At 34.8% G+C, this 26,765-nt stretch overlaps 1 protein-coding gene across 1 annotated transcript in view; it reads left to right on the forward strand.

The window, feature by feature from the left end:
* The first annotated feature begins 2,264 nt into the window (after window positions 1-2,264).
* LOC121372339 (E3 ubiquitin-protein ligase rnf213-alpha-like) overlaps window positions 2,265-26,765 on the forward strand; it is a 101,692-nt gene continuing 77,191 nt past the window's right edge. The window contains exons 1-8 of the mRNA XM_041498641.1: window positions 2,265-2,383; window positions 10,008-10,334; window positions 11,740-13,514; window positions 14,478-14,524; window positions 14,977-15,126; window positions 17,672-17,868; window positions 18,806-19,098; window positions 20,035-20,294. Coding sequence (XP_041354575.1) covers window positions 2,380-2,383; window positions 10,008-10,334; window positions 11,740-13,514; window positions 14,478-14,524; window positions 14,977-15,126; window positions 17,672-17,868; window positions 18,806-19,098; window positions 20,035-20,294 — 3,053 coding nt within the window. The 5' untranslated portion in view covers window positions 2,265-2,379. The remainder of the gene's footprint in view (window positions 2,384-10,007; window positions 10,335-11,739; window positions 13,515-14,477; window positions 14,525-14,976; window positions 15,127-17,671; window positions 17,869-18,805; window positions 19,099-20,034; window positions 20,295-26,765) is intronic.

Consider the following 26,765-nt stretch of genomic DNA (forward strand, 5'->3'; position numbering starts at 1 on the left):
ACAATAATTGTTTAAAAGTAACAAATAATTGGGAGTTGGGGGCAAAATGACTAAATGTTTGGGGCGAACTGACAAACAGACATAATGCATAGGGCACTACCCAAAGCTTCTGCCAGGGCTACTGTCTGGTCTCAAATATTTGTCGAACACTGCATTATCAATAATAATCACCATCTATAACAAAACTCCTAGTTACGCCTACGTTTCTAATGACTTTGTCGATGTTAGCGCTACGTTATCGAATCTTCAAAACCCCCACCCCTACACTGTACACACACCTGTAGCCTGTAGTGTAGGCTACACACCTGTTTTGAATCTAGTCGCTAAACCAAGCAAATTAGTGGCAAAAATAACATACGTTCGCTCTTTAAAACATCAAAATTATTTTACGAAAATACTGTCTTCTTTATAACTTATTGAACGTGTCTTTGTCATTTTATCAAAGTAAACATTTTTGTTCGCAATTTGTTGTCATAACAAGCTACAACAACCTTATTAAGGGAGATAACTCTATTTACTGGTTTTATAATGTATGTGTAAAACGCTGGCACAAGCTACTGTATATTATGTAATCAGTTTTGTATGTGATGTTGATATATGTTCTATGGATCTCTGATCTGAAATAAAAATCTATTATTATCTATTATTATTATTATTATAATGCACAACACATAAGGTCTCACTACACAGATGTCATATGCCATTCAATCTAATTAAAATTAGCTCCACTATTACCATTGAAACCCATGTTAAATTGCCCAACTTCAAACGAAGATTGCCAATAGAACGGGTTCTCGTTGGCACTAACAACATACACCATTGCGAACATACATTATATAAGCATTTATTTTCACTCCAAAATTGTGAACATTTCCGTCTGTTTTTTGCTATATGACCGCATCTGGCTTAGTACCGGTTCGAACAGGTGGTTCATTAACCGATTCACTCCGGCTGTCACTTGCGCTATACACTAATGTCCCAAAAGGTCGATGCACAATATTACAAAATAACATGGGCAAACTACAGCCAGAAGGCTTACCATTAAACATACATATTGTTATAATTCTTCACCATTTCCTAGAAGTGAATATGTGAACCATAACGTGTCACAATTAGGAACTATAGTGGAGCCGTTATCAATCAACTCTCACCCGGAAGTGATCTGTGTAGTGAGACCTAATAATGGGAGAAGGTCAACTGGCCGCTTACCAACTTGCCCCACACTATTTAGGCAACTCATATCAATTAATATACCAATATTTTATGCAATAATGTGCATTAAATATTGTTGAATATGCACACCAGTCGGAGTCAGAAACCTTGCCTGATAATTTTTTTTAAGGAACTAAGGACAAACTCAGAAACGTCATTGAAATAGGCTCAATCTGATTAAAATTAGCTCTACTGGGTTTACCAGTAGATCTAACAGCATTGCGTGGACTCCCCATGTCCAGGTGACATTTCATCTATAAATAACAATTTACTGGGAACTATTAACGTGCCCATATCCTTAAAGGTTCAGGCACGCCGACCACGGATCCATCACCGTTTTTTCCCCCGTCTTAAAACGAATTTTATATAAAATGTTACATTGAAATTAGTTTCCGGCATATTTCGTAATTCACCCGAATCATTTCGTATACCCTCGGCATAATCCCGAATGTTTTCAAATTCTTTTCAAATCACTGGCATGGTTTTGCAAGTAAGGTTTTGATTGGTCGAATGAAAGGTCAACTGGATATGAGCTCCAACGGGCTGCTGTTAGATCCACGTGTAATAATGGAGTTAATTTTAATTAGATTGCCAAGGTTGTAGACGTCTATTTTTAATTTTGTCACAATTATTTACGGACAGTTAAGTTTGGGGCGAGTTGTCCAACCACTGGGGCGAGTTGGTTTTGAGGCGAGTTGACCTGCATTCCATAATATGCACCTATACTTTTGGATAGGAACTGTACTAGTCTGTAGGGACATTCAAAGTGACAATCACGTTGTTTATACACAGACCTTTGACCAGGGACAGTGACGATCAACTGTGCTACTTAGCTGACATTAGCGCTTTGCACCCCTATGACCTGGTCAAGTAGCCTTGTGCTTGAAACGTATGTATACTAATGACACTGAAAATGAATAATTAAAGGTTTCAATTTCTTCGGAGGAGTTTAGAACTTAATATATTACGTCAACTTTGTCGCATGTGGGATTTTATTTAGTATAGTATAACCTAAGGTGTGGCCATTATTTTCAGAAACTTCCAAGTTTCACTTTCGGTTCCTTATTTCCCAGAAATTGGGAGTGACGCATCGTCACGTAATCAGTAGAAAGAAGCACGTAGACAAGAGAAGACGTCTCTGCTGGTTTGTTACTACACAATGGCACAATGGGTTTGTAACTTCATAAATTTAGTAACTTTGGGATAAAATATTGGTAAATTGATAGAAAAATGTTAAAGTGGGTCAGTCATCAATGGAACCTAAAATTTATCAAAATGATAACAAATTCTAAGTATTAAATGATTAACTTGGAAATCGAGCCGTTTGTTGGGTTTTTTTGCTTCATTTATAAAGTTCTTTAGTGAACATTTTACAATGTATTTTAATTTGTGTTTGTTTTACTTATAATTATATAATAATAACTTATACATGTACTATATTTAACATTGGACTAGTTAAAGCAGTCAACTTTTGTGATGGCAGGGTTCGAATTTCACCATGGCACCAACAGCGGTGCTTTACATGGTTTGCCACAGTGTCCTTCCCATACATTTCAGTTTGTATATGTATCCTCAGAGATAAAAATAAGCAGAATGTTTTACTAGTCCAACGGACAAAAACATGTAGAAATTTACTTGTCCGCCAACATTTTCACGTGTCTAAATAAATGGTTTCCCAGATAGCACACCATGGTTGGCCCAACGTAAACCATACCGTTGGCCCAACGTAGACTGCCGACGTTGGCACATGGTCATTTTGTCCGATGGGCCAACGTCTCAATGTTGGTAATTCCACATTATATCAACATTGTGCCAACATTTTCATACCATGTTATATAGTTGGCCCAACGTTGTGCCAACATTTGACCAAAGTAATTAAGAATAACAAAAGCACAGTTGTAACATTTATTATCGAACTACATATCAATCTTGTTCATCATCTTTTTCGGATTCCGACTACGTGTTCATGGCTGCTGGCCTCGCACGTTGCCTTTCCTCCTCAAGTGCTGCAATGACAAATGCAGAAGATAAAGATGTCATACTAAAAGGATCTCAACAGTTTAGTCTTAAATATACACCTGAAATTATTTAAAATTAAAGTATATACCTCTGAATAAAAAGTTTGTTTGTGTGTATTCAGTATATGCAAATGTCACCTTGTTCAAACTTTGTTACTGTTATAAAATAAAACAACCATATAACATTTCCCTCGAGTTAAAATGAAAGTACTTAAAGTTTGTTTTATTTAACAGTAACACTAGAACACATTGATTTATTAATCATCGGCTATTGAATGTCAAACATTTGGTCATTTTGACATATACTGTAGTCTTAGAGAGGAAACCCACTATATTAATTAATTTCCTGATGCCATTTTTTTTCCTCCTGCCAACCCAGTTGTACTGACAGGCAAAGGACTGTGTCAATATGCACTCCCATTATTCTCTCAATTACATCCTTTGCTGCAATGCGTCCAAATACTGTAGATCCTGAAATTAATGCGATCATAATATTAATGCAAAAAATGCGAGATCGTGTTATTCGCATTAATAATATGACGCATTTATTTCTATGTTTTTGTCTATGTGGCCCATGTTATTAAAACAAAAAAAATATTAAAATTCTAATATATTTATAACATACAACTGGAAAACAATTCATTGTAGGCAAGACAGACTAATTGTCCAACAGTTCAGCAAGCAGCCAGCCACGTGTGACGATTGCAGGGTCTTTGGCCACCCTGTCAATAGCCGACACGATCCATCGTGCATGAATATGTTTTAGCACGCTAATCCTGAGTTCAATGGTTTCTTTGTTTTTACTGTTCAAGTTTGATGCAACTTTGTCGGTGAATTGTTCTTTCAGAAATCACCATTCACAGATAAAGATACAGTTGTAATAGTGCATACATGTTTAACCAGATTTAACTAAATATACACATTACGTAAATGATTGCTAAAAACATATGCTTTGAGTTGATCTCACCAAAAACATAAGGGACTAAACAGAGTAATTGATGTGTACACAGACATGTTAGCGAGTTGATCTCATTGAAAAGACCTTTAACTCGGATTTAACCGAAAAGTACACAGACGATTGTTCTTAGAAAAGTAATATTTCAAAGGGAGGCCACTCGCATTAATTTCATGTCGCATTTTAGTCTGCCCACCGTCACTCGCATTAATTTAGGGACGCGTTAATTTCAGGATCTACAGTAATTCACATAGACAACATATGTAATACATAAATACAGCAGCATTAAATATCATAAAAATATGTTGCAAGTGGATGTTATATTAATTGTTCATCTCTTAACATAGTAAAATCACACATTACAGATTTATACTGTTTCTTAAAATATGTCACAGCTAGGATTAAGAATAAATGTTTTGAAAGATAAAAAAATTTGTGAACAAATAATATATTACATTATGTCCACACACTTTACCAATAAAATTTCAAGCAGACTACCTGAAATTTTCAATATCACTTTGTAGATGCCAATAGTGTTAATATAAATATCATATAGTTTTTAATTATAAATTGTATTATCCCCAGATCAATAACAATGTCAGGCTTGGGGAGCCCTGAATCACTGCCTTCCAATATGCTTTTAACATCAGCAAATACTAGTATATTAAATTAAACAAATATATAACATAATCATAGCATCAGTAAAGAGATGTTTAGCTTTTTGACAAAATAAAATTAGAAAGGAAAACGGTGAGAGAGAATGCAGGTAACATTTTGTTCAGTATCATGTTGTGATTTGCTACACAAGTATCAGAACAATAAAACAATAAACACATGTACACTGTACTGTTCTTTGATTTATTTTATTGTTGAAATCTTGATTTATTGTTGAAATCTTGATTTCAACAATAAAAATGACTATGAATGCATACATCAATCAAAGATTTCAACAATAAAACAATAAACAATAGTTACCAATCAATTTTCAGTAGACAAGAAGTACCACAAATCAAGATTTTGAAAACAAAATGTTCCCTGGAATGATAAGATACCGAGATCTTAAAAACAAGATTTTTAAATTGTTTCCAAACAAGCTGAGATTTCTTTTTCTATTATTTAAATATAGTATTGAGCAATTTGTTAAAAAGTGACATTTACATCAAATAAAGATGACTGAAAGGGTATTTTGCTGTAGGTAGACATATTTCAGATGTAAAAATGTTAAATATTAGCACATAATGTACACCAGATGTATACATTTTGCCATTGTTGAGCTTTACTGGAAGTATAAAAGTTCTGTCGGCGATGCTCTTTAGCTATGGCAATTTATATCTCATTTGCCGTGATTGCCGTAAACATCAAGAAATTAATAGGAAAAAAGTGGAAGGACTCAATTGCTGGTTAATTGCAACAAAAATACTAAAAATGTAAATAAAAAAAATTTATACAAAAAAAGATCATATTTGACAAGTCCAAATAAAATAATATTTGTGGTTCCGATTGCCCGACTGTCCCTAAAAAAATAAAATGTGTTACCATATATATATACATGTATATACATACAACTCGACTGAGGTGAAATACATGTCCATGATTTTCCAGATCAAAAAAACAATACATGTTCATCACAAAATGACATCATTATATTATTATACCCATTATTATATATAAATATGTTGGTTGTCACATGGCTTGTTTGTGAACGGGTAGGGAATTTCTTCAGCAGACCCGTAGGAACGATATCTGGAATGGGGTGGGGGTCACAGCCTCCATAATGAGGGTGGTGGCTCCAGCCATATTTTTACCTATATATAGAGGTTATTACCAGTGTTTTTCGGTATCGTCAATATCATATATTAGGAATAAAAATTGTATTATGCGAGCCTCTGGCAAACATAATACATTATTTTTATTCCTAATATATGATATTGACGATACCGAAATACACGAGGGTAATAATCTCTTTATCATACAACATGTTTTTGTAAATTGTACACGCATCTTTAATTCCAGTCCGCCATTACTAGATGTAATAATATGTGGCGCTGTGTATTTTACATCAAAATAAAGTTATGCCTAAGGTTTTTTGTTTTCTGAACGCTGGACAGCTTTCAGTATCAAATTGTCATTGAAATGTTTTTATTTGATGACTATGAATGCATACATCAATCATGGAGTGTCACCCAAGTACATTTGCTTAAATGTCAATAAACCTAGTGCCGAGACCTCAACTAATTTACATCTAATTTGCAAAGTTATCAAATTCTTAAAGTATGTGATCTGAAAAAGATCACATACTTTGATTGCACTGAAAATTTAAGATATTATATGATATACATATACATATACATATACATATACATATACATATACATATACATATACATATACATATACATATACATATACACAGTCAAACTTCGATAACTCGATCTTGAAGGGGACGAGGAAATAGTTCGAGTTTCAGGGAGTTTGAGTTTTCAAAGTTAATATATGAGTTCATATTTGAAACTGCATTACAGCTGGTTGATTTGGCTAAATATTGTAACAAGCATGCGCTTCGCTACCTAACTCTAAACTCTGTAAACTATGCATCCCCAATTGAAAGGCGAACAAATATATCACTGTCGCCACACCCCAGCTGTTGCCTGTGGTACATTCATTTTGCATATATTGTAAAAGTAAGTAAATAACAAAAAAATAATAACCCTGATGAATTTGAAGCATATATGCTACATGTATTTATTGACAGAAAAAAGAACCCCCCAAAAAGAGGGCATTTACATACGTATATAAATAACCGAAATTTAATTATATAGTGAACGCTGACATATTTTACAGATGTCAAAACATGGCGAAACATAACTAACAAATAAAACACTGAATGCCGAATAACACTAAGTATATTTGTCTTACACAAAATGATTTACGCTTCACACCTGTACTTTCTTTCTCCAATCTGGCTACCCACCCCGATTTCTGGGCCCTATGCGGAATTGCTTGGATGACAAAGAAAGAAATGTTTTATTTAACGACGCACTCAACACATTTTATTTACGGTTATATGGCATCAGACATGGTTAAGGACCACACAGATTTTTAGAGGAAACCCGCTGTCGCCACTACATGGGCTACTCTTCCGATTAGCAGCAAGGGATCTTTTATTTGCGCTTCCCACAGGCAGGATAGCACAAACCATGGCCTTTGTTGAACCAGTTATGGATCACTAGTCGGTGCAAGTGGTTTACACCTACCCATTGAGCCTTGCAGAGCACTCACTCAGGGTTTGGAGTCGGTATCTGGCTTAAAAATCCCATGCCTCGACTGGGATCCAAACCCAGTACCTACCAGCCTGTAGACCGATGGCCTACCACGACGCCACCGAGGCCGGTCTGCTTGGATGACAAGAAAGCAGAACATTTTAAAACCGATCTGGCTATCTCCACATTACCAGGTCCTTCCCCAAAGTGCTCGATATGTGATGTATCGATTTTTAACATAACTAAATGACTGGTAATTGATAAACATTAACTGAAAAGCTAAACAAAAACAAACAGCGCTAACAATTATTACAAATGCTCTTTGAAGTTAACCAGACTCTTTCTGTAATTATGTATTACGTCATGAGGCTCTCCATGATGTACTAAGACTGACAACCACACACAGGATCAGTTCGTTCTGCTTAGTCGGCGATCTGTTATTCTGTAATTATCACCTTAATCCACGACAGCCAAGACCACCCAAGACAAATGCGCTTCGCTTGATTGACATGATTGACAATACATTTGTTTTTAAAATACTATAGGCAACGACAGTTTGATCAACCTACATGTGTTGAGTTTTAGAGGTGCATACTCTATTAAATCTTTATGCCGGAACCAAAAAATTATGTCGAGAGATCAAGTTTATCAAGTTTTCGAAGTTTCAGTTTTCGAAGGCCGTTATTACTAGCTTGTATAGCAAGTCAGTCGGGACTGTCGCTTCAGATCGAGAGATCGAAGTTTTCGAGAGATCGACGGTGGAGTTAATGAAGTTTGACTGTATATATAGATATATATATATATACATGTATATATATATATATATATATATATATACATACATACATACATACATACATACATACATACATACATACATACATACATACATACATACATACATACTAACATACATACATACATATATACATACATATATATATATATATATATATATGGAGTATATATATATATATATATATGGAGTAGGACACAGCCCTTCCCCAGCCTCCCCTAGTTCCTATGGCTTGTCCCAACCTTACCCAATAGCCAAGCCTTACATAATGGTCTGCATAACAGTATATAGTATTAAAGAGCATTATACGGAGGAGAAGGGATGTCTAATTTTGACTAAAATAAAGTTACATACTATTTCAGTGGTTCTTAAATACACAGACTATCCCTATTTATTGATCTCTAATTGACATGATCCAATAGCAAATGGTTATCATAATTAATGCTCTGGTTAAACAAAACAAACTTTTAACTTGTCTTATATATTAAAGTCTTTCTGAGATATTCAGTTAGTGCCACAGTGATATAATCTAATTTGGAATTTCTTTAAGTTTCACTTTTCATTCCATGTTAGAGCCAATGACTCAACATGAAACTGAAGGTAATACTAATAGGAAAGAATCGTACAGTACATACTATACTCGTTTATGTGTGACACTGTTTATATTACAAGTTTTTTTAATCGTGAGCAATGTACAAACAAGAACAAGTATAGAATTTTATTCATTGCATCACATATCAATGAAAAAAAAATCGCACAGAATTACTTCCAAAACAAGAAAGAAGTGTTTTATTTAACGACACACTCGACACATTTTATTTACGGTTATATGGCGTCAGACATATGGTTAAGAACCACACAGATTTTGAGAGGAAACCCGCTGTCGCCACTACATGGGCTACTCTTCTGATTAGCAGCAAGGGATCTTTTATTTGCGCTTCCCACAGGCAGGATAGCACAAACCATGGCCTTTGTTGAACCAATTATGGATCATTGGTCAGTGCAAGTGGTTTACACCTACCCATTGAGCCTTGCGGAGCACTCACTCAGGGTTTGGAGTCGGTATCTGGATTAAAAATCCCATGCCTCGACTGGGATCCAAACCCAGTACCTACTAGCCTGTAGACCAATGGCCTGCCACGACGCCATGAGGCCGGTACTTCCAAAACAACTGAACAAGACTGGGAAAAGGACGTCACCAAATTTAGTATCAATGAAACTTTGCATTCCTGCACCACACATCTATCTATCAATGAAGTTTACACTTGTTAAACAATATTATAAACATATTCAAGCCTAAACAAATTTATTAAAATATGTAATGTGTTATAAGAATTGACAGCAAGTATTTTTCCGATTATAAAAATATAAATCGAAAGAACCATGCATACCCTTTTTGCATGAAGATCTTTTCACAGTTGTCATGACCTTTCAAAAACCATATTTCACATTGTGAGAGACGATTTATATCACATGGGTCTCTCTTCATCCGCAGTGTAATAAAATGGTGGAGGACATGCCTAATAATTGTTGGCATCCCTTGACCAACGGTTGGCATTCAGGCCATTTTTAAAGGTTTATAGTTCAAATAATAAAAACACACACACTTGTGTTCCTAATCTTAATAAATTTAACAACTGCGTTTGTGGAAGCATGTCTGTTTGACAAATTATTCTAAAATAATAAAGTAACTAAAAGAAAATCTTATACAGTTTAACAATATACTATTAAGTAATAAAAAAAGGTATTTTCATTCTATATTTCAGAAACAACTATGATAAAGTGTGTTTCTTGCCAGACTGAGATTTCATCCTTGTCCAAATTTTGCCTCAACTGTGGAACAAGAGTCAACCTAACACCAAATGTTAAGCATTCTGTTAAATGTCCTGGCTTAAATGGACCTTGTGGAAACACACTAACTGTTGATGCAAAGTTCTGCTCAGAATGTGGACTTAAAGTAGACCCATCTTTGTTTGAATGTCTTGATTCTCTTCACAACACCGATGGGAAAGCACATTGTGAAAGTGACTCCAAAGATTATGGAGAGGGTCATGATGCAAGAGCCAAGGCTGTAACAGAAACTGCTTCTGATGGTAATATTACATAATTATATTCTTTCAACATAATTTAAGGTGCATTGTTGTTTTACATCTCATATACTTAAATTTAGATAAAGCCTTGCAGGCCTAAAAAATCAGCATCACATTTGGACAAAAATCTACTGGCTATCTCTTTGTTATGTAATAATTTGTTGTATTGATAAACTTTTTTTTATTTAAAGTGAGCCACCCAGAATGTTAATTACTCTTTGAGGATGCATAAGGTCACTGTACTTCTTTAATAATATACCGGCGTCAGTGGCATCGTGGTTAGGCCATCGGTCTACAGGCTGATAGGTACTGGGTTCGGATCCCAGTTGAGGCATGGGATTTTTAATCCAGATACCCTGAGTGAGTGCTCCGCAGTCGAGGCATAGGATTTTTAATCCAGAAACCCTGAGTGAGTGCTCCGCAAGGCTCAATGGGTAGGTGTAAACCACTTGCACGACCAGTCATCCATAACTGGTTCAACAAAGACCATGGTTTGTGCTATCCTGCCTGTGGGATGTTCAAATAAAAGATCCCTTGCTGCCTGTTGTAAAAGAGTAGTCTATGTGGCGACAGCAGGTTTCCTCTAAAAAACCCAGTGTCAGAATGACCATATGTTTGACGTCCAATAGCCGATGATAAGATAAAAAAATCAATGTGCTCTAGTGGCGTCGTTAAATAAAACAAACTTTACTTCTTTAATAATAATCACTATAACTAGAGCTGGGCGGTATTGAAATTTCAGGTTCATTATCAGTATTTTTGGGGTGATTTACCTCAGTATCAGTAAGGTATTTGGTATTGATACGATTCTGATATTGTGCAGTATTTTTGGAATACTTGGTTTTAAATGAATGCTCAAGTTAAGTCTCACCTGCTAATTTCATTTAAATAAAATTAAATTCTATACACAAAGGCCCACATCTCTCTCTCCTTTTTATCTATTTTGCATTCATCAGATATATTGTTAGTGCTTTACTAAATGGCGGGAAACATTTTTCAATACCGAAATTTTGGTATTTTGAGATTGCTTGGTATGGTAAATTGGTACTAACATGATACCAATACTGAATGGTATATATACAGTATATACGGTATACTGCCCAGCTCTAACTATGACTATATATACAGGTATATATGCACAATGTGTTTCCCCAAAACAAAATGTTTTTAATTTATTTTAATTAGGTAACTGTATAACAATACATATTGAAAGATAATTGTTGAAGGAAAGGAAAAAGAAAGTTCACTCAATCAAAAAAACACATTGAATTTTAAAATCTTTGTGGGATGTCCTGAGCGTATTTCACTAAAGGGTAATGGTTATGTTTTGTTTCAAGATATGCATGTGCATTGTATTTAAATAGTCATCAGTTGTTTTTAATATACGTTTTTTTTTCCCTTATCATAGCTGAAGACCAAAGTGAATGTGACACATTAAACAGTCAGTCAGAGTCACTGGCATCGGGTCCAGAAGTAGAAACTCAAGGTACAATTTCACAAGTGAGCCAGCTTAAAAAGAAAAAGAAAAAAAAGAAAAGAAAGAAAAAATCAAAAGCTAATAATCTACCAAGTTCTGAAAGGAAAGAGGAAAATGTAGCTAAACAAATCATTGGTGATGTGATTAAAAGGCACAATATACCTCCTGAAGTCTCTGTGACAGGGAACACATCAGATACTGTATACCATAGTTCAAATGATTCTAGAAATGCCAAAGCTGGAACCCAGCTTGATAGTTCCTATCCATCTAATACTAGTGAAAGTAGTTTAGTTGAATCTGCTGAAAGCAAAACCCCTGAATTGAAACCAGATGATGTAGAGAAATATCCACCAGTCTTTGGTACTGGGAAAACATCAGATCCTGTGACTGTGGATGGAAGCAGTTCAGTGTTCCAAAAGAATAATACCAACAGTCATAATTCACAGTCACATGAACCATCTACAGGTACCACTAGGGAGGATGATCTATCCAAGAATGAGAAGAAAAACAAAGAAATGCAGCCCCAAAAACATGAAGCGACCCAACATGAACCATCTACAGGTACCACTAGGGAGGATGATCTATCCAAGACCGAGAAGAAAAACAATGAATTGCAGCCCCCAAAACATGAAGCGACCCGACATGAACCATCTACAGGTACCACTAGGGAGGATGATCTATCCAAGAATGAGAAGAAAAACAATGAATTGCAGCCTCAAAAACACGAAGCGACCCAACGTGAACCATCTACAGGTACCACTAGGGAGGATGGTCAATCCACAAATGAGAAGAAAAACAAAGAATTGCAGACTCAGAAACACGAAACAACCCAACATGAACCATCTACAGGTACCAGTAGGGAGGATGATCTATCCAAGAATGAGAAGAAAAACAAAGAATTGCAGCCCCAGAAACATGAAGCGACCCAACATGAACCATCTACAGGTACCACTAGGGAGGATGGTCAATCCACAAATGAGAAGAAAAACAAAGAATTGCAGCCCCAGAAACATGAAGCGACCCAACATGAACCATCTACAGGTACCACTAGGGAGGATGGTCAATCCACAAATGAGAAGAAAAACAAAGAATTGCAGACTCAGAAACACGAAACAACCCAACATGAACCATCTACAGGTACCAGTAGGGAGGATGATCTATCCAAGAATGAGAAGAAAAACAAAGAAATGCAGCCCCAGAAACATGAAGCGACCCAACATGAACCATCTACAGGTACCACTAGGGAGGATGATCTATCCAAGACCGAGAAGAAAAACAATGAATTGCAGCCCCCAAAACATGAAGCGACCCGACATGAACCATCTACAGGTACCACTAGGGAGGATGATCTATCCAAGAATGAGAAGAAAAACAATGAATTGCAGCCTCAAAAACACGAAGCGACCCAACGTGAACCATCTACAGGTACCACTAGGGAGGATGGTCAATCCACAAATGAGAAGAAAAACAAAGAATTGCAGACTCAGAAACACGAAACAACCCAACATGAACCATCTACAGGTACCAGTAGGGAGGATGATCTATCCAAGAATGAGAAGAAAAACAAAGAACCGCAGCCCGAGAAACATGAAGCGACCAAACATGAACCATCTACAGGTACCAGTAGGGAGGATGATCTATCCAAGAATGAGAAGAAAAACAAAGAATTGCAGCCCCAAAAACATGAAGGCAAGAAGGATACTCGAGTAAGTGTTTAGTTAGTGTATGTCATGTATCATATTTTATGTAATAAAAATATTATTCTACTTCACTCTGTATATAATGCGCTATTTGATTGGCTAATCAAATCCATTTGCATCAATAAAACCAGCATTAATGTGTTGAAAATTTGGGGGATTCCCCAAGAGCCTATTTACATATTCATACAATACTTCTCACTGTTTAGTTGCACATACGTACTTTTAAAATTTCACTGTTGAATCTTTTCTGAAACAAAGTGTGTGTTCCTTTAAATATTGTATATAAACATGTACGACAGGAATGCAGAGTTAAGTAACAACCATTTTGCCCTATTACTTCTGCCAGTCTTTATTGGTGGATTTAGTGGGCAGGATTTAACTGTCGGTTGAGCACTCACCTGAAATGCTTATGTCACAGGATTGAACCACCTCAGTGGATCTGTTCAACTGATTGGGTTTTTTCTTGTTCTAACCAGTGCACCACAGCTGTCTATAGGAAGGTGCATATAAAAGATCCCTTGCTGCTAAATTAATGAAAAATGTAGCAGCTTTCCTCTGATGACTACATGTCAGAATTAACAAATGTTTGACATCCAATAGCTGATGATTAATTAATCAATGTGCTCTAGTGGTGTTGTTAAACAAAACAAACTAACTTTATTGGTGAATTTGACATTTATGAGCCAACATGTTTGTGTTTGTTAACATTTGTTCTTGTCCACTTAAGAGTCATTCTAAATCCATTACTGTATGTTAGCAAATACTTTTATATACTTTCCTTTTGTGACACCACATAGCTGATGTTTATTTTTGTGCTGGGTGTCGTTAAACATGAAAGGTCATCTAGACGTAAAATAACTCTGGGCATTGATTAGATTTGTTGACATAACTTAAAGATATTTATAATATTGACAGTGACAGCTTGTTTGTTTCACAAAAACTAATGGTACATTTGAATTTTCTTTGCAGAATAATCAGTCTGTACAAAATGACCAGAGGACACAAAGAATAACTCGGTAGGTTATTTCAGCCATAAACCCAAGATGATAAAAATGAAATATTTATTTCTTACTGCAAAACTATTTTGCTAAAGCTATTGTATGGCAGCATTTACTTCAAATAATTTTCCTACAATATTCATAGTTACAGTTGTTAAAAAAACCTTATTCTTTATCCAGTTTTAATTTTATTTTCATGTCTTTGTTCTAATATGCAAGTGAAAGTAGTATATTAATAATGTAATTTTTGATATTTTGCACACCAGCAGTCGGTGAATACATAAATGAACAGTGGACTTTGTCTAAGCCAGATTCAAGGGAACTGACATTCATGGAGTTCTGCATTAGCCAGATTTAATCAAAGCTATTACGGTACCACTGAACAGGACTCTTGTGTTCATGCTCATATATACGTACTATATATATTTCCAGTAAATTATATTTTTAACTATATGACCTTGTTGTTTCAGGTCTCATGCTGATAAAGTAGATGTGGTGTTCCATGTCATAATTGCAGATAGTAAAAAATTTGATCCAGTTGAAGAAGACATATATATTACTTTTGGGACAGAAGTATTGTACAAGTGGGATTCTCGTAGGTGGAAGATGAACAGAACTGGGTATGTTTATAAAAAATTTATTCAATGTAGCCACAATCTAGATGTGAGATTACTATGATTTGTTCTTAATGTTTTTTTTAATTCAATTTGTTATTTTCATTGGAAAATGGTCTTCAGTCATGATTAATAACAAAAATAGTTATGTTCTCCTCCTCCATAAGGCTGTTTACATGTGCCAAAATGTCGAACATTAATTATTGCTGTAACATATATTAAACATGTTTTTTGCAAAACTTTATGCATATTGTTCATATCAGAATATTAAACAGCCTTAAATTATCTTTGAAACAAGCTATTAAGTCTTTGAGATCAAATTCCGACTCGAATCATGTTGTTTGTTTTGGCAACAAGTCAAATGCTGCCTGTACACGTTGTTGAATGCCAAGCATGACGTATATACAAAATTGGTTAATATAATAAGTATAGTCTGCATTCAGTAGGTTGAAGGTCATTCTTCTGGCCTTGTGGCTTTGTTCAGCATTATTATTTGTTTGAAAAAAAAAGAAAGGAAAATGGATCTGATTTGAACAGTTATAGTTTAATTAATAGTTTTGATTTGGATTTGAGTACTGATTTAACTTCATAATTTTTATAAATGACCTCAATAGCGGACCTGAGAAAGAAATCTAGATAGAACCGCATCTGAATCAAACTACAACATGGAGTTCAGTGTTGACTGACATGCATATAGATGCATTCACAGAGCTTATAGGTGCTGCAAAATTTTCAAACATTATGCTAAGGAAATAGACTATTTGCAGTAACTATTCCCTGGGAAGTTGTACGCAAAAATAGCCGAAGAAACTAACTGATATGCAGTCAAACATTTACTAAAATGCTACTGATTTGAAATTATTTCCAACAGCTTTGAATAAACAAAATTTGAGCTTTCATTGGCTTCAACATTTTTATGGGAATTGTGATTGCCTAAAACTAGGATATGTATTTCTCCATGGATACATTTTTTACAAGCTTTATCATTATTTTCATATTACTAATATTTCAACAAACCCACACAACCTGGATATGACAAGTTGTCACATGTTCACTTATATTTGGAGGATATTTGTGTGCAGTGCAATACACCATACTCTCTTCACCATGAAACATCTATAGATGAAGCAATGGGAGCATATATACTGTTTGTTTGTCAATAAAACCATACCTCCCTCTCAAACCAACTAATCACGGAATCAAGATCCACACAAATGTTTCCTGAATGATTTTCAAGTGGACAAATAATGTAGCTGAAACTAGTCTTGGTGAACGTGTTGTGAACTTTTTGACAAGAAATATATGGGGGGGGGGGGAGAGAGAGGTGGAATCACCATGTCTACTGCAGCAACTACTGTAATTCTTTGCCATTTGTGCCATTAATTTATTCCAAGAGCTTTTTGAGAATATGCTAGTTGTACTGTTCACACCAACAGAAAGTATTTGGTAGTATAATGCAAATTAAGATGAAATGGCAGCTAGTCATTTATAGCAAAACAGTATGTAATATTCACAATAATTTTTTTTTAATATGGAATAAAAATGAAATTTTTCAGTGACTCTTTGATTGTAATTAATATTACTGAATTGATGTTTGGCTCACTCTATCTGCAATCTCCTTCTGGCAATTTAATTTTGTTTAGGATGCAAGTTATACTGAGTTTAATTATTTCTGCTTTGCATACCAAACCTGGAAAATCAGCTTCCATGACCTTTCAAATTCATACATGGTTTAATCTGGAGATATATAATTATTATCAGTTCAACTAATTTTGTTGGAAAATACATGTTATGCAATATTTTTACTGAAAGCAATTCTTATTATGTCTACCTCATATATCTAAGATTCTGTAATTACATAGTCACAGTAGTCTGTAGTACTTAAGTGTTTTAAGAGCTATTTAATAATAGCATTGAAACTGATACGGTAAAAGGACATTTGTGAAAAATGTCATTTAAAAAAAAAAAAAAAAGGTATGACAGACCTTTTTATTACAATTCTTTTCAAGAATCTCAAGATAAAAAATTACATTTAAATTTCAGTTCTTAAGAAGATTGTAAGTGAAATGGCAAGCACTCGTACCTTGTACAGCAGACCCATGGTTATGTTTAGCAGGGCTTCTAGATTATGGTAGCCCCACTTCCATAGCTAGTGATATTCAGTGTTGGGCTAGTAAATAACTACTGTTGCCATGCCCGACAGCTAGTGAATTGTTTTTTGGTAAAATGCTGCATTTAAGTCCATTTTGTAAATATGAATATCCTGATCACCCTCACCCCACCCCCCAATCTAAGAGTGCTTAAGCTCTGTCTCCCTCTTTAGGTAAGAGAATTATCTGATTATTACTATTAGTAAAATTGTATTTACTTAAAATAGGGCTAGTTAATTTTCAATCGTGGCTATTTTTATACACATTCTAGAAGCCCTGAATTTAGTAAAGTTACTCATATTAGTGCACATAATAAACATTTATCAATCTAGGTATATTTTTAAATTACTTAAAAAATTGGACCCAAACATGATTAGTACATCCAGTGTTTTGGTTTTCAGGACAAGTGGAAGTTGCCATGAGTATTCACTGGCTGTAAGAATGCCAAAAGATACTCGGAATGGAGGTTTTCCATACAAATATGTATTTGTGAGGAAGAGTGGTGTAGAACATGAGTGTGTTCATTTTATGATAGCCAAGACAAAATATGATGACCCTAATAGACATTTCCACCTTCCACACAAGAGAAAATCTTCAGGTATTATATTTTTGATAATTAAGGTAATTTTTCCTTCAATTGTCCATTTTAGTCTCGATATTGTCAGGCATCTGATCTATATTATATTGTGTTATAATCAGTTTTCCAACAAATTTCTTATATAGACCCACCAAGGCTCGGAATTCATAATGTCACATTGTGGAATGGAAAGCAGTCTCTGCTTCTGACAGTTAAAACTGAAAGCATCTGCTAGAAATTGAGATACAGGTCTAAATCACTTGAAGTGATATACATTTTACTCTCATTTTCTATAAATGTAAACTAATCAATTTTTTAAAATTACAATATCAAATATTTATATTGGTCATTCTAATGTCAACTTTGTTGGGACATAGATCAATTTCTTTATGATGCTTTAAGATGGAATCCTAACTCTGTTTGTGAAACTGATTATCAGAAAGCAACTTGTGTAATTTGAGTGGGAACTGCCTCATGCTCCCTGCCAATTTCAAGCCCTGTGCACCCAATGACAAACAAATAAATTTGTGTCTTATATTAACAGTGGAAGTGCAGAAATATTAACCTTTTTTTATTGTTCATAATGTACTTTATTTTTATTACCCATATAGTCTACAATAAAGGGTTACATGAATGTTATATTTTCCCCAAGTTATCGTTATGGCATGGATAATAACAATACCTTGTTAACATCTATTGTGAAGCTATTACAATCATATTAAACATTTATTTTAGATCACAATTTGTGGATAATAAATAATTTATAATTTTTGCAGAAGTTACATATTAAATTTATGAAACTTGTTTGGGAATTGTTTTATACCCCTCGCTATTAATTCAGAAATAAAAGAATTCCCAAACTCATTTCATAAATTCCGTATAGCTCATGCAATAAACTATATAATAATATGTACTATCTGCTTTGTTATCCTAATAAATTATGCAATTCATTTTTCAGAAGAATGGCATCAGTATGATGGCTTTGTGTATCATCCTAAGCCAAGCAGTACATGGATTGAAAGTTTAAAAAATTTCTTTAAAAACACAGGAGAAAAGGTCAAGAATGACACAAGGAAGGCTGCAGAACACTTTCTTCCATCTCCAAAGGAGATTGTTCAATCTCTGAAGAATGGAAATGGTTCAGAACCTGCTGAAGACTTACTCCAAAGAATTTCCAATATAATGGGCTGTTTGAGGATTCAGATGATTGATTTGGATTCCACATTTATTGATGAATTTTTTTTCTCAGATGCAAGTATCTAATTGCAAACATTTTTCAGTAATTGATTACTTTGTTATATATCATATATATTTTTAGCTCTGTTATGATATTGTCAGTGGAGCATTTGTAATACTGGTGTCTGTCCGACCGACCGAACGTTCATCCATCTGCTTTCACAGTTTCCTTTCAAGTCTATGTTCTCCTACAGTTTTGATTAAATTATTCTGAACCTCGGTATAGTGATCCTCTGGGGAAACCTTCACAAACTAATACAGAGATATTTAGGATATTTCAAGTTTTTCAAAATGTGAAAGTCTATCTTTTCCTGGGGTTTTGATTTGGTAGTTCTGAAACTTGGTACTATGATTCTCTGGAGGAGTCTTCATAAACTAATAGACAGACTTTTAGGAAATTTTGAAATATTTGAATTTTGAATTTGGTATTAAATTTAAACATTTTAAATAGAAACTTAACATTAAAAAATTAACTTGTACTATGATTCTCTAATAGAGAAATATTTTGAAATTTTTTAAATTGTTTATTTAAAAAAAAAAAAAAATTGAACATTTTAAATAGAAATTTAAATTTTTGAATTTTTATTAAATGTTAAAATTATTAATAAAAGTTTTAGATTGAACATTTTCAAAGATTCTTAAACTTGACACATGGATATTCTAAGGTGGTCTGTACAAATTAATCCATTATCTACTACTGACAAAAATGAAAATTAAATAGTGAAGCTCAGTAAACCAATAGGCATCTTATTTTGGAATATAGGAGTCAGGAAAATGATTAATATAATTTGGAAAATAACCGGCATCAAATTGTTATCTTTTAGGATTTTTCTTTTTAACATACATTGAGATAAACATCTGTGAATTTACAACTATCAGTGAACCAAATACGTTTCTTGTAAGTAACTTTTAAAAAATCATAAATATGTGAGACTTCTTTATGTTTTGCAGTGTTTTGACATCGTCTTGGAGCCACTCTTTAATGAAATATCAGGCTCTCTTCAGAAAGAGAAAACAAATGGAACTGCTGATCATACATTATCTGTTGCTGTTTTTATAATGTGTTTGGTGAAAGACAATGAACTCAAAATGCAGAAACGGGACAAAGTAATGGGCACATTTATGCAGTCATTTTTACTTCAGGTAGATTTGGAGCAAAGAAATTTTCCAAACTATGAACTTATGAAACAGAATTTTCCAACAAGGAAAGAGTAAGTAAAGTAAAAAAAAACCTATTAAGATCTGTTTTGTGTATAGAGCAGCAGCCAATTTAAAAACAATCCTTATTTTAAGAGATCCCCCTCTCCAAGGTAAAACAAAACACAATCATTTTTTATATTCACAAAAAGGTGTAAAGTTACATCTACGACTAGCACTTACATCTGCCGTAGATTTATGTTGATGTACAAGAAGTTAGTTTGACGTAAATCTACAATTGTAACGCTCTCACCGGAGAAATTAAAAAAGAATTAGAAACGATGACTTCCAGGTGAATAACACATGCACAAAACGCACATTTGCTAACAATAACATCGCGAACGGGGACCATGCCATTGGCAAATGTGAAAAAACTGGATGGATCAGGCAATGACTGTCCTTGTTGTGCAATATTACTATTCTCTTGTGATCAACAGTGACAAGAAAACGCCTGGAACCAGATAACTGAGAAGTAGGCCTAATGTATATGTTTTGTGTTTATTTATTGTATACCTAATATACCTAGGTCTAAATATTAATTTAGTATTTTTATTATACATAATACAAATTGTTTTAAACATTATTATTATTATTATTATTTGTGGCTGTCTTGTCCACATTTTGGTTTTGATGGGGGAAAAGAAAAGAAAAACATCCATTTGATCACGAAAAACATGTTCAATCCATACTGCTTCAGTTATTGCAAGTGCTGTCATTTTCTGCAAATAATAGTAAATAACAGCAATTGTGCTTGATTCATCACACATATTCGACTTATGTGCAGCGTTAGTTGTAAATGGAGGCACTCTTATATTTACGTCCAACTTTACTTATGTTTATGTTGTTTTATGAATAGCTCTTCAGTTGTAGATTTATGTTTAAATGTAAAACTAGACTTATGATGTTTCATGAATATGGATCCTGATATATATAAGTTGTGTCAGAAACAAATGGTTGTAGTTTCCAGAAAGCATGGCAACCCCTAAAATTTTGAACCTTTTATTATAGTCTTAAAATTGCTACAGTTTCCTTATCTTTTAAGATAGTGAAATACACTTGGTGTTAAAATAACCAGCATTGATCATTGTGTTAATTAGCTAATTTGCATATTCATAAATTACTGTAAGTGATATCTTTATACTAAAAATTCATATCAAAAATTCAGATTCTTATTCCACAAATTTACTAATTATCACAATGCATAAAATATTTTACTTTCTGAAAGCTGTGAACTTATTTTAATCTAAAATTACTCAGTTTGGTAAAATTTAATAAAACTAGTTAACCTTCGATTTATGCCTTTTTTATACAGTGCATAATATGGTATTTCTGTAAATTATAAAAATAATACAGCATTAATATATTTTCAATTAAAACAATATCCAAATTTATTATTATTATAAAGATGTCACATTCAACTGTCTTTCATCGATGATCTGGTTATGTCTATACCGTAATTGTTATGTTTGATAAACATATTGCCATTTTCTGTCAATTAACATAATTATACTTATTTTTATAATAATATAATTGTTTTCGTAAGTAAAGTATAACTTTTAAACCTTTTAAGAATTACTAATTTGTGTTAAATCTCTTGTTCCAAAAGGTTAAAAGGTTATTATATTTAGAATTTTTGATATTCTAAATTGAAATATTGAAATATTTCATGACATTTTTTCCTTTAAAAGACCATTTACCGTAATTTATAAATACGTAAATCAGCCAATTAGCATATTGTAAATGAGAATCTATCAGCCAATTAGCATATTGTAAATGAGAATCTATCAGAGTTGAATGGGCATTTGGCTTAATAGTGGTTGATTCCACGAATCTCTATCTAGTGCCTTGTTTATAGCCATTCCCATGGAGATCATTTACTGGTAAAACCATCATAGGCTAGTGACGTCATAGCTTACGATGGATTAGGCACAGGTCATACAACTTAATACACCTTCTCCATAATACATACAGTCATGATAGTACATGTAATATATTTTTGCAATTTAAATATGAACAGAAATAAATATTAAAAGAGAGAGAGAAAGAATGAAGGAAACTGAGAAAAGATGCAATAAAGTAGTTTATGTTTTTGATAATTAGAGGTTTGCTAAAAGAAAACACATCTTATTGTATTCATTGCTTTAAAATGTAACAAAGTAATTATTGCTAACAATAACAATATGTTCAATAAAAACTACTTCAACTTCTACAGCTATTGTTCTTATAGATGTGTTGTGTGAAGTGAAACAGTTGTATTTGGCAGAGCACAAAATTCTATGTTCAGACGAAATAATCATTACTTGGCAGTTCTTAATTATGGATCAGTCTTAGCAACCATTTATTACAGTGTATTCTGCTAGGTAAATGGAAACAAGGATACCAAAAAAAATGACAGGCAAACAAAAAATAATAATAACATGATCATGCAAAAAAGGAAGCAAAATCAAGCAGGAAAAAGTACACAAAAAACCCCCCAGAAAGAAAGTAATTAAGATAGTCATACTTTTATCAAATAAATCGGTGACAGCAAACAGACATAATTCCCTAATTTATCATATGATTTTATTGGATGCTACTAAGTAATGAACAAATAAATATATATACTGTAAATCATGTAATTAATACATCATGATATTATTGCGTCCGTACATGAGTGAACAAAAATGCGGTTCCAGCGACACCTGTTTCCGGCCCTGTCCAGTCTTCACCTGTCTTGGTAGCTTCTGATGCTGTTCATCCTGCGGCTTCGACTTTGCATCTACAAAGCCTGCGGCTAACGTGCAACGGACTTCAGCTGCTACGCCGGGTCGGCGTTCTTCATACTTCTCTCATGTCCAGTTTAAGGAGTCCTCGAATCATCGAAGCTGTGCACGCAGTCGGTCTACACGGCCTACCACGGGTCCCACGGACCATTGTCACCGATGTTCGGCTGATGTTAGCTCCAAGGCTTCTGATGTATCCCGATGTAGCCTATAGGCAATACAGTACCTGTGACATCGAGAGGATTATCACACTCGTCTCTAGAGACGAGCCAGCTGTCCACTACTCAACACAGCGGTCCCAACAAGTCATTTGGGGACACCAGCTCTGCAGTCTAGATCAAGCTTCTGATGTATCCCGATGTAGCCTATAGGCAATACAGTACCTGTGACACACAGGATTCTGCAACATCGAGACGATTATCACACTCATCTCTAGAGACGAACCAGCTGTCCACTACTCAACACAGCGGTCCCAACGAGCCATTTGGGGACACCAGCTCTGCAGTCTCTGCTTCACGGGTGGCTGACTGGTCCCGATGGGACCGTACACATTCTGGATCACCACGGCCTTCCAGTGCAACCATGGGCCATTCCTACAGCCACATTCGCAATGGGTAGCCAGTCGGTCTTCCATGATGACACCGTGCTTCCAGCCAGATGTTATGGGTTCCAACAGGACCATCCACAGTCCAGTTCACCACTGTTAGCCGCTTTCCACGGTCTTCCACGGGTCGGTCTTCCATGATGACCTTCATGCAGTTTGACGGATTCCGCTGGGCTCGATATATCTGTGCTAGATTCCTGAGCGGTCAATGACATCCTGGTACAGCCCATTGTCTATGAGCGTCTCCGACACTTTACCTGACAGCTGATTTTCTGTGTCGTCCATTTTTTCCAGATACACTGTTGATCGTCAGTTCGCCGCTGTCGCTGTTGAGGTGGAAGGACAATACCTATCCTGCGCACCTTCTGTTTGGGTTGCTTTTCCAACTGCAGTTCCAGTTACATCTTCTGTCTATGTTACCATAACAACTTAATGAGTTACAGTAAACCTTGCTACATGGTCTTCACCATGCAGCCAGTTACGGGAAGTCATCATGGGGTTTTCGCTTGATGTCATCGGTTCGAAGTTGCAAGCATTCCGGTTTAGTGTTGAAAACAGTATGCTGGACTGGTCGATTGTGTTGGGATTGTGTTGGGACCCCAAGATATTCGGCAGGTCAGTCACTACATCCACTGGTGCTATTTCTGCTGGCTCCGCAGGTTATCCAGTTGCCATCACGCGGTTCTGGGTTTTTTTACCGCGACCGTTTTATTACGGCCATTGCGGATTATCAACCCACTGACATCCACTGGTTTGGTGACAGGACAATTGTCCGGATAACATTCACGGTTTGCGCTGCACTTTGGTGACATGTTTTTCTTAACTGAACCAGCAGCTCTTTGGTGTACTGATCAGAAAACTTGGGGGCCTATTTATTTTAGTGTTCTGATGGATGCACCCATAACGTTGTTGCTTGTTTTTATTAACACTTCAATGCATTGGAAGGTTACCTAACACCTTCCCACCCTGTTAGAACCAGCATGAGATGTGGTTTAATGACTCCAGTTCCATTGGGTTTCTAGGAGCTGTACATGCCATTGCTGACGGATGCCACCTTTTCCAGTTGTTGTTACAAACATCACCTAAATTGGTCTGTGATGTGCATCCCTTGTAGAGGGGCTTACCATGGTTGGGCTATTCTTCCACTTGTCAGACTCCATCTGGTCCTTGGGAAGATAACAGGTGCATCTACGGATTACGGAACCCACCACTTGAGGTGTTTTCTCTTTTATGGATACATTACCCGTCATCAAGGATTTATTCCCGCCCGAGCCTCCCCACTTCCTGTTCTCCGTGTGATGCGCTGAGGGAAAAAGAAGGAAGTTCCAGTCATGTGACCGGAACTAGAGGGAGCATACAGTAGAAGAATTTAGGCCATCTCATTGTATTTTGGGATGTTTGGACCAGACTACTAGCCATAAGGGTGGGGGGGGGGGGGGGTGTGTGTGTTGGTGTGTGCACTTGTTTGAGGACAGGTAATAAAAGAGAAAACATCTCAAGTTTTCTCCAAAATGACCTATGTCAGTCAATTTGAGCCTGTCAAAACTGAAACTGCCTGTCAACCAAATGTTGAAATAATGTTACTATTGTCCTTTATTAATCATGTACTATTATATTATACCCGTAGAACTATTCATGGTGTAGTGAAACTCATCTATACACTCATTCTCAATAAACCAGTGCATTTCAATGTCAAATTTTTTGTAAAATAAGTGTTCTAAATCAGAAAATGATTACTAATATAATTTACAACAGATGAGGAATATAAGTCTAGTTGGGTTTTAACATCATCAAAATACTTTTCACTGCAGACATTGAAAATGTTTTAGTGCATATGAAATGTCCGTTTTGTGTTATAAACTGGAAACATATAAGTACATTTATTGTGAAACCTGTTTTGAAGTCAAAGTGAATATTCTTGAACACAGTTTTAATCCATAAAAATCATTTGCATGAGATGTCCTCTGCAGTTGATGCTTTCTATTGAAGATGAACGTACAAGACGTCGTAAAATTTGTTTAGGAATGAAACACCATACTATTTTAATTTGTAAAACAAAAATAATCACTACTTCTAATCTGATGGCAACATGATTATATATGAACACATCTGCATTAGTGTAGGTGGAGTATTGACACCCGTTAAATGTAATTGATCTTTCATAATGTATGAAACCCAGTTTATATTTCAACTAACTTTGGGTAAATACAAATTATACACACAGATATAACAATGCTAAAAACAAACTAAAATATCATAAATGACAATGTTAGTACATTAATTTTAGGGTATTTAAAACAACGCCCATTTTTATGATTTTGTACAAAATTACCTCAAATATTAAGTTTGTGACTGTCAGAGCTTAACAAATGACAAATTTGTACCAAATGTCTGTGACCGGCCACTTATTTCCAGGCTTGCATCACTAGAGCACATTGATTAATTAATGATTGGCTATTGGATGTAAACATTTGGTAAACACATAGTTTTAAATGATTTGCATGCAGATCCAAAGTCATCACGATATAATTAATGAAATAAGTGGTCATAAAAGACTGCTGTAATAAACATTAACTTAGCTAGTACAGCACAATATATAAAACAGCTTGACAACAATGTATGTAGGCCTACACCATATTTCTTGGTATTAGTGGGGTTTTTATAAAACAAATGATTATTTTAGTAACATTTACAGTATCATAATGCCTGAAAATAGCCATCTAGAGGCTACAGAGTGTGCACGTTATTATTCAACAAAAAACAATCGGCCTTTCTTTTGGCCCTGCCATTATACTGAATTCTGATAAAATATTAAAGGTCTCTGGAACATTTTACAGAATTTTTTTTTTTTTTCACATACAAATAACCAATATCTATGCTTACACAATCATTTGATTAATATGTGATATAATTGATATTGTTTTTGTGTTAAATATTTCTTTGAAGCAGTGTACGTGTAGGCCTACTTATTCATTCTGTGTACTGATATACAACTGCTGTGTGGATTCGACCATAGGGAATGAATGTTCATGGATACTCCAGCACAAAATACACATCGGCTATTAAGAGGTTGCTCTGTGTGATCAGAAAATGTTGCCAAATTATCTAAAAATGCATAA

The sequence above is a fragment of the Gigantopelta aegis genome, chromosome 4 (genome assembly GCF_016097555.1).
Source record: "Gigantopelta aegis isolate Gae_Host chromosome 4, Gae_host_genome, whole genome shotgun sequence".
NCBI lineage: Eukaryota > Metazoa > Mollusca > Gastropoda > Neomphalida > Peltospiridae > Gigantopelta > Gigantopelta aegis.